At 33.4% G+C, this 9,789-nt stretch overlaps 1 protein-coding gene across 1 annotated transcript; it reads right to left on the bottom strand.

Moving 5' to 3' along the window:
* Positions 1-8,409: 8,409 nt before the first annotated feature.
* LOC102587895 (receptor-like protein 12) lies at positions 8,410-9,516 on the bottom strand. The gene has a single exon (XM_015307735.1). It carries the CDS (start codon positions 9,514-9,516, stop codon positions 8,413-8,415), a length of 1,104 nt encoding a protein of 367 aa, XP_015163221.1. The 3' UTR covers positions 8,410-8,412.
* Positions 9,517-9,789: the final 273 nt, after the last annotated feature.

The following is a 9,789-nucleotide window of genomic DNA, read 5'->3' on the forward strand; positions in this document are numbered from 1 at the left end:
ATTACTCATCCGGAGCTTTTCCTTTCCGAACAACCTCAAAACGCTGCCACGCAGAAACGGGAGGTCTACAGTGAATTCCGACAAAACTATGACATTCTCCTCAAAAAACCACTCAAGATAGCCTCAAGAATCACTCAAACGGGGATGCCAAATCAGTTCCGAGCTCACCAATACGTTCCTTGCGAAAAACCCCACAAGATGAACCTTTGAATCACTGAATTTGGACTTGAAATGAGAGAGTTAAGCCCTTTAAAAAATTTAGAACTAGTGCTGAATTTTTGCATAAATACACCAGATTTCAGCATATTTCAGAAACTTAAAAACTTCGACGGGGTGCTCCGAACTCGTTCGAAACCCCGTGCACGCAAACGATATATGCAAACATACCAAAATTGTTATTCCGGACTCAATGGCATAGTCAAAATTTCCATAAGAGGTCATCTCGATAAAAAGTGGGTCCCACTCCCAAAGGCCATTTTTCACCAAAATCCACCTAGGGGCTCGGAATGAGTTCGGAGGCCTCGGGAGTCGAACAAAAGGTCGTTCTAGACCAAACTCGACATTCCAAAACTAACCGTCTTGATGGAATTTTCATCCGAGCGCGTTTTCCAAGAATGTTGACCAAAGTCAACCTTAGGCCAAATTTCAAAGGCTAAAATGCCTAATGGTCCAACCTCACACCGAAGGCCTCGGTACTCGTGCCAACCATGCTACTAGCCTAATTTGGCCATTCCAGAGCTGATGGAACTGTCAGAATTCCATTCTGAGGTCGTTTACCTAGCGTTTTGACTAAAGTCAACTATTTAAGTTTCAAAAGCTCCAAAACGGGGAAACGGACATAAAACCCAAACGAACGACTAGGCGACCGAACAGTCAGTACCAGCAAGTCATAAATGACTTGGGTCGCTATAGGAACGCTCTAAACGACGAAAAGGAGGCATTAAGGCAAAAATGACTTGAAGGGTCATTACATTATTTTATTTAGGATTTTCTACATCTATAAATAGTCCATAGAAATAATTATTGGGGGAGATGAATCATAGGTATAAGTATAAAGTTGTCAATACTTTTTAGACTTCTATTCTTTTTCTTTTCTTAGACATTAGTAGTTAAAGACCCTTGTTCTGGGGTTGTAGCTATGTGTAAGTGTTGAACATCGATTGTTTTGAATTAATGATTGGTTATCGCTTAAATTACTTTTGTATTCTTGTTTTAGTATTTCTTGACTGGCCATCATAGACATAATTCTCTTGTCTACTCTTAAAATCGGGAGACGCTAAGGTAGATAGACCAATGGAGACAAAAAAGCTTGATGTTCCATTAAATTGAGTTGATTTGTGTTTAGGAGTGACGTCCAGACGAACACCTAGCCTGGTTACGAAACATGATGAAATATAAATGCTCGCCAATTAGGACTGTCTATCCCCGCTCAACGATGTAGTTAGACAGTTAATTGGAGTAGGCGATTAGAGGTCGGGAGACCATGATCGATCATAAAATCAACCCTGTAAATCAGTAATTTGATAACTGTAGTTAATTCATGCATGAGATGTGATACATGAACCTTATGCATGCTGCGGCCCTGAAATTTTCCAACCATTGTAAGTAATTTTATTATTTAATTCTTACATTCTTAGTATTTAAATAAAAGTCAATTCTTTTGGCACTCTTAAATAAATAATTAGACTAGTATAATTTAATAAAATAGTTAATTGACAAGTCTTTTGGGTTCGATATATAATCCGATTTTGTTAAGAGTCACTATATTACTTGCGCGACCACATACACTTGCGTGTGCAATTGGGAGCAACATTGTTAGAAATATCCAAGTACACAAATGTCTTTACATTTCTCAACAAGTGTGAAAAATCCTTCAGATTACAAGATAATAACTGCAAAACTTCTAGGCTAGCAAAAGTGATTTGTAGTATTCCAGCATCGATGGTGATGTTATTTGAGACAAATATCTCCTACATAGAATTTTTCCTATCCACATTTACAGAACCATGTGTAACACATAACAAATGTGAACTTGAGACAAATATCTCCTACAGAAAACCAGCTTTGCTGTCTTAAGGACTGAATCATGTGTAACACACAACAAAAAATGGTACTATCTTATAGTTGTTCACAACAACTAAATGATACAAACAACAACATACTCGATGTAATCCCACAAGTGCGGTCTGAGGAGGAGGGTAATGTGTACGCAGACCTTACCATAACTTGTGGAGGTAGAGAAGAGAGGTTATTTCCGATAGACCCTCCATTACAAAATTTACAAATTCTACGTAACCATTACACTTAGGTACAACATGGTAACAATACAAGTACCATTATTTTGGAAGGTTGAAAAATATGTAATTCATTTTTTTAACATATATAAAGAGTCTTAAGCAAAGCTACTTGGTTCGGATGAACTCGTAGCTGCTTCACTAGATTCCCCCCTACATTGTTCCTGGGATAATTGTATGCTAGACAATTTGAAACAAAGTTTCAAAGAATATTTTTTTTTCACTATCAAATCGTCTAAAAGTAACTATAAGTGACACTTCATGAAATTAATAATTTGAAATCAAGGCAAATAACGTGTCAACTATTATAAAGTGATAAATTTTATACTGGCAATATATACAAGGTAAGGAAGTTAAGGGAATCGAGTAAAATTTATTAGAGCACCAAGCTTGAATGTCATTTGAAAAGATAATTTTCAAATCCTTAACCTGGTGTTCTATACCCGCTTCGGAGCCCCAACTAATATAGGCCCGTGCAGCATAAGGCCCATTAAGAGAAGAGAAGCCCAGCCCATGTTTAAAAGGGCAGCCCATTTTTGAGGCCCATGAAAATTTCTCTAGATTATACCTTACTCAATAAAAGAGATATTATTTTTATTTTTTTACCATAGCTTAACTATGAAACATAAGTTTACAAGTTACTACATTGATTGAATTTAAGAAATATGAAAAAAGTTTCTAGTTGTTGGCAGTTGTACCCACCATGCTAGAAAGTGTTGCTTATTTGCCTAGCTGATTATCCTTATTCTATTACTAGATGAAAATGATTCAAATCCGAAATATATGATTAAGGGTGAAGTTGTGAAGGGATCTCATTATCTTTTTTCTTATCCTGAGAAAGAAGTATAGCTCAGGTTCGAAAAGTGTTTAGTAACTTCAGCTCAAATCATATATTAATATTTAAAATTTTCAAATAATCTATCAAAAGCCTATTAAGTGCGGTTTTTTTCTAAAATCCGGATTTCATAAATTCCAAGTCCTATCTTTACCTCACCTTTCAAAAGTGGAGCCAAAATTTGATTTCTATAAATTTTGAATTTATCGCTTAACTCTCACAACTCATTCTAATTACCAAATTCATAATTATATATTTATTTATATTTAATTAATTTCTTAATATATAAATACGGAGTCTAAGTGAAAGAAAAATAAAATAAGATAAAATTACAAACACGAGAAAGAAATTAATCCGCTAGCCAACCGATAAGCTATCGGGCTCGGTATCGGGTTAGGAATTAATGGATGGTTATCGGTTGGTGTATTGGCTCCAACATTTTGTGCTCCCTTCTTTCACTTTCACTCACAATTAGATTGATCTCCCATCAAACAAATTAGTTTTTGTAGCCCTACTTAAGCTGGTAATTCAGTAATTGTAAATCACAGTGAGACACATATGAACTAAATTTTGAGGGTGCAAGCACATTAGTATTTAGTTAATAAATATACTTACGGAAAAAATGTAACTACGATAATTTTTAAAAGGTTAACGGTTTATCCTATAAGGAAATTGAGTAATCCGCCCCGCACTGTTAACTATAACATTTTAATCGGTTGACCAACCGTTAATCTGATCGATCAATAAGCCAATTTTGTGATTGGCTTATCGGTTATGGCTCGGTTTTGAAACGCCTTAAGTATACCCCTATAGTTGAGTCAGATTTTCAGTTACACGCCCGACTTTTGAGATGGTCTTATTAGCCTGAACTTTTCCACTTTGTGTAATAACTATGATGCAATTGGACATATAGTTATGCTAAATGCATGGTTCCAGGTAAAATTGATCCAAGGGTTTCGGATTCGAACCTTAAAAATAAAGAAAATCCTGATAGAGAGTGTTTTACCCCAGAGGTGGATGTAGCCTTTTCCTGTTTTGTTGTACTAATAAGTGGATTACTTCAATCAACAACACAATAGATGCTCTCCTCTGTGTGTATGAGTTCGGCCATTTGAAGAAAAAACATGTAACAAACCGAAATCCTCACTATATTAATAAGAGCATTGGAACACTATTACAACTTGCAATAATCAACTACCGAATTACAATGGAAATATTGAAATAACGAGTAATTAAAGATAGAGAGAAGAATGGAGATGAGAAGCTTAGACTCTAGAAGAAGAGGAGAGGACAAACATTTTCTTCAATATGCATCCTCCCTAAATCACTGACCACTACCCCATTTAATGGAACCGTTTTCACGCCCACTCTCGACCCAAATCCCAAATTAGCCTGGACCTGTTGCTTGCTCTAGGCCCAATAGCTCTTGTCAGTCCAATAACTACTTGTGTGACTTTGGTATCCATATCGGGTTGGACTTGGTTCATAACAAAGCATCGGATAATACAGAGTGTTCCTAAGGCTATGATGACACAATCTGCAGGTTCGTGGTATTTTCGAATTCAAAACATTTAAGATTATTTGGATCATTGTTTTCAATGTCTTAATTAAGTCACAGGTTAACAAGTAAATCTTATCATTCTGATAAAATAACACATACAATTATATTGCTATCAAGTCATATATTTTTAAAAGTGGGAAGCCTCAAGTTGCAAAGTTGAATTACCATTTTATCTCTATAGTAAATTAAAATATTATAAAATATCTAATTAATTAAATATTAAATATGCCTAAATTGCTAAGTTGATTCACTTATTGTTAAAATAAAGTAGGAGAATGAAGAGTTGTAAAAATAATTAATTATAAAGTTACGAAAAACTATTAGAGAAACTTTTCGTTTCTCTATCTGATCAGTTTTAGGTGTAATTTTTATCATAATGTGTATTAATACCACACCTCCACTATCTCATCATTAATCTTCACACCTTCATAATGTTCCCACACTCTCAAGAAATTAATGGCATGATTATGATACCTTTTGATTTTACTCAATGATGTCCTATAAATTGTGGTATTTGACACAACAATCTGTACACTTTGAAGAGACTTAGGTACACTTTGGAAGAAATAAAAAAAAAATTGTCTATATTTCTATTGTTTTTATCCTTTAGTATTAATATCACTTTTAGCTTCAGTTCATAACACTGATCACTAATTCTCCTTATATTCGTTTGTTGTTTACAGAAAGGAAATGTGTACAAATTGTTAGATCTTCTAATGGAGTTTACAACGAGAGAAGGGATGTTGAAATCTTCCCGGAGGTTGAAATCAATCTTTAAAAGAACACAAGAGAAGGCATGTTGAAATCTTCCCAGAGGTTGAAATCAATCTTTAAAAGAACAAGTTGGACTTTAAGCAACTTTATTGATAACCATGATCATTTTCATGTTCTATGAAATTACATTATCCCTATATTTGTTATTTCCTTTTTTTTTATTAGATCTGACATTTCAAATCCTTGAATGAATTCTATGTAACGGTTTGTTCATTATGATAATTTATTTTAATATTATGTTGACATTAGATATTATTGTACGAAAATGCTTTGTTTGGGACCTAATGTCGGTGATTTCTTCATACTTAAAGCTTTGAACATCTAGATTTTATATATATATAAAACAATGGTTGTTGCATGACCTACCAATAAAAATAAATTTATTCATGTAATAAAAATCTAAGTTGCAAATAAAAACATTTTAATTTTGGTATTATATTCATGCTTTAGATATGTTATTTTTTATTATGTATAATTATTATTATTTTAAAATTTTTCCTTGTTATCATATTAAATATCATATTTTTTTCCTGTTGTTTTTAACTACGTCATGAGATCAAAAAGAAGAATTATTAAGAAATTGCAATCGAAGTTTGTAATTGAAGATGTTTTGATCTAATATATATACTCAACCGTTAACACAATATACCGCTAGGAGTGTAAATCACATATAGCCAACCGTTTGGTGCAATGTTAATTAATTTTGTTTAGCTTTGGTTGCATGTAATATTATTGTTGGTTTGGCAATTTTCATTTTAAAGAAAATTATTAGCTTGTAGACTTCACAATTTATAATGTGTTTTAGTTTCTATTTGAGGAATGAATTATTGAATAGGCAGTGAGAAAATCGTCTTTCGTGATTTAAGTAGTAAGCTCGGATTCATGATTGAGAAAGGAATTTTTCAAGTGCAATTTGAAATTTTCTACTATTCTTAACATCTCATTATAAAGAATTTTTTAAATATTTTATTTGATTAAATATAGTTCTTACAAAATATAACACGATAATCATGTTTCAATTTTAACATCTATCAGTAGTTCAATACAAACTTTATAAAATAGAAATATAATTAAAAATTAAACTAATCTAACAGTTTCTTAAAATTCATCCTTTAACTATAATTCTCCAAATTAAGAAATCTGCAACCTGAGATGAGAGTTTTAAATAAATTTTACCTTTTTTAAGTGTTGGATCGTCATGACATCATAAAAATATTGAAGGGGTGTCACTCATTAACGATTTAATTTTTGTGAAGTGAAGAAGGGGGTGACAATTTAAACTAATGTGGGATTATCTTATATCTGAGTATACGAGAAATCACATTTTAAATGTCTAAACCACTTATAAATTTGCTATAGATAAAGAAGAGTTTATTCTTATATGCACATGTATATCATTCTTTAATATCAAATTTCTAACAATCCATCATTATATTGAGGGCCTTCAAAAGCAATAATCATTCTATTAAATACTAATATTGAGGGCCTTACATCTCTTCTTCTGTTTTCCACAATACATTTCAAAAAGAGAAACTATTGTATGACCAAGTCAATTGAGAAAAAAAAAAAATGAATAATAAAGACATGATGTTACTCCATTTCATCTTCCATAAGACAAGAAGGGACACTTTAATCAAGCGAAACCAAGTTATATGAATGCAATAAATTTTAGTGCAATTTTTTTACGAAATCTATATAATCATAAAAAGTCAAGATTTTTCATTGAACCAATTATGAGAACAGTTAGGGTACGTTCGGGATAGAGAAACCAATTTTAAGAATGCAATAACTTTTATGGAATTTAATTTATACAATATTCCGAGTTAGTGATTAGTTGTCTCATCTGCTATTTTCAAACTTGTAAGGTACACAATAATTTTCGATCACATTAAGTTAATGAGGGAAAATCCATCAATATTCAATTCCACCTAAGGAAATAAGGGATACGGTAATGTAACTAGCGGACGATGACTTGTAAGCCTTTAAGCCAATTTCCTCAAAGACTAGAGGGGGAAAAGATTATGATAAATCGGGATTGATGAACAATTGAATCACAAAGTTGAAGAAAGAAAAAGTTCATTTTGAGGTCATTAACTATATCTGCAGGGTGTGTTATCCAAGATGATGCGAAATTGGTCCCATTATGTGGAAAATTTTCTGCAGAACTTCTAAAAAATTTCCAATGACGGAAACTATTGCTTGACTAAGTCAAGTGAGGAAAAAAATGAAGAATAATTAAAGACATGATTTAAGTCCTTCATTTCCTCCTTGTGGAATTTTATTTTTGTGCTTTTATTTGGTTTTCATACAAAATTTTGTTTGATATGTGTCTTCCAGCTTAATTAGTATGTTTTGAATAACTTGGTGAAGATCAAAATTTAAGGATGAAGTACCACAAAATTATTAGCCACTTCTGTAGTTTTGAGTATTCTTATTTATCAATTTTCACAAATATAAACTAATTTCAATCATGAACCAAACTCTATATGCTTACTGCACTGTTTTTTCCAATTTTGTTGTATTAATGAGCTATGTTGCTTGGACTCTCCTTAAATATGATGATGTTGCACCCATGTTGGTTCCTTAAGAAATACACAACTTTTGAAGAATCCAACACATACTCGTTGACATTTTTGAAAAATCTAAGTAACATAGCTAATGAGTGGCTGTGTAGATCACTTCTGTCAATTTGAAACAGAAACAAACTAACATAACTTGAATAAACAAAAATAACACACATATAATTATGTTTCTAACATATACAAACAACAAATAGAAAATTAAAAAAGACAAAAACAGAACAGTTCACTAATTAGTCCACAAAATCAAACAAAGACAATTTAGCCCTCTCAATCTTCCATTAAGTCCTTCGTCTCTGAGCTCTCTTCTTTGGCCTTCTTCTTTTGTGAGGCATGAGTCCATCAAAAAATTGCACCAACCATTTTGGATTAACGATATTTAAACATGAGACTCCACATGACAGTTCCAACAACTAGTCCACAGCTGTAGCCTATGACTACAGATTCCCAAGTAAATCCACTAAAAAAATATGACTCGTCTTCTTCTTCGGACTCCAATTGTTGAGGAACATGCGATGAATCACTCGTTCCACATTTCTTTGTTAAAGGAACACCACATAAATCAAGGTTGCCACCATATGAGTCATTTTCAAATGTGTTGAATTGTAGAACTTGAGGAATTGGTCCAACGAGATGATTTTGAGAGACGTTTAAGAAGGCCAGAAAGTTCAATCTTGTCAATTCCTGTGGAATCTTTCCAGTGAGCCGATTCCAGGAGAAATCTAAAGCTTCAAGCATACTCAATTGCCCCAATTCCATTGGTATATGACCTCTGAGATTGTTATGAGATAAATTGAGTAGCCAAAGTGATCTGAGATCCTTTAGTGTTTTCGGAATGACACCTTCAAAATGGTTGCTTGAGAGATCTATGGTTGTCGTAATTGTGCTGATTCTTTCTAGCTCAGTATCGTGCCCTTTGATTACCAAACTCACTGAATCCTCATACGATGTGACAAATGGCGAATACAACACAGAATTCATGTACTTTATCTCTCTTGTGTCTTCGCCATCTGATTTGATCATTGCCTTGAAGTTTCCAAAAACATTTGCAGGAAGTGAGCCACTGAAATCATTACGAGAAAGATCAAAAATTCGCAACTTGGAAAAGCAAAACTTAGTTTGACATATACTTATAGGTCCATGGAATTTGTTCGACTTTAATATAAGGACCTGCAGCTCTTGAAGAATTTCAAGCCAAGATGGAAACGTGTCATTTATAGCATTGTTCCCCACATCAAGTACTTCTAGACCACCACACTTGAGCAACGACACAGGTACAGGTCCTTCAAATTGATTACCATTTATGACAATGGTACTCAACGAAGTGCTGTGTGCACATAATGGGGGAAGACTCCCTGTGAAATTGTTCCTTCTTAAGTCTAGCACCGTTAGACTAGCCATGCTTCCCAAGCAATGTGGAACTGAGTCACTGAAGTTGTTGCGTGATAAATCTAATAAGATAAGCGAGCTCATGTTACAAATGGATAAAGGTAGTGGACCCAGAAGGGAGTTAAATTTCAGATCAAGATACTGTAGATTCATTCCCTCATCAATGGTGATGTTATTTGATGAAATTCCAAGGGTTTCAAGGTTTGTGAGATTCACAAGTGATTGAGGAAAAGAACCACTGAGTTGATTATTGCTTAAATGCAGTTGTTTTAATGTTGGGTTTGTTTTGATCACTTCATCGGCTAGTCCTCTGAATCGGTTATGTTGGAGCGACACTGAATGTAGCAAAGGTAGGCT

This window comes from Solanum tuberosum, unplaced genomic scaffold (assembly GCF_000226075.1).
Source record: "Solanum tuberosum cultivar DM 1-3 516 R44 unplaced genomic scaffold, SolTub_3.0 scf00063, whole genome shotgun sequence".
In the NCBI taxonomy this organism is placed as follows: domain Eukaryota; kingdom Viridiplantae; phylum Streptophyta; class Magnoliopsida; order Solanales; family Solanaceae; genus Solanum; species Solanum tuberosum.

Bases quoted from the DNA above. Each gene is read 5' to 3' on its own strand.
- LOC102587895 (XM_015307735.1), bottom strand. From the start codon at position 9,516: ATGAGCTCGCTTATCTTATTAGATTTATCACGCAACAACTTCAGTGAC.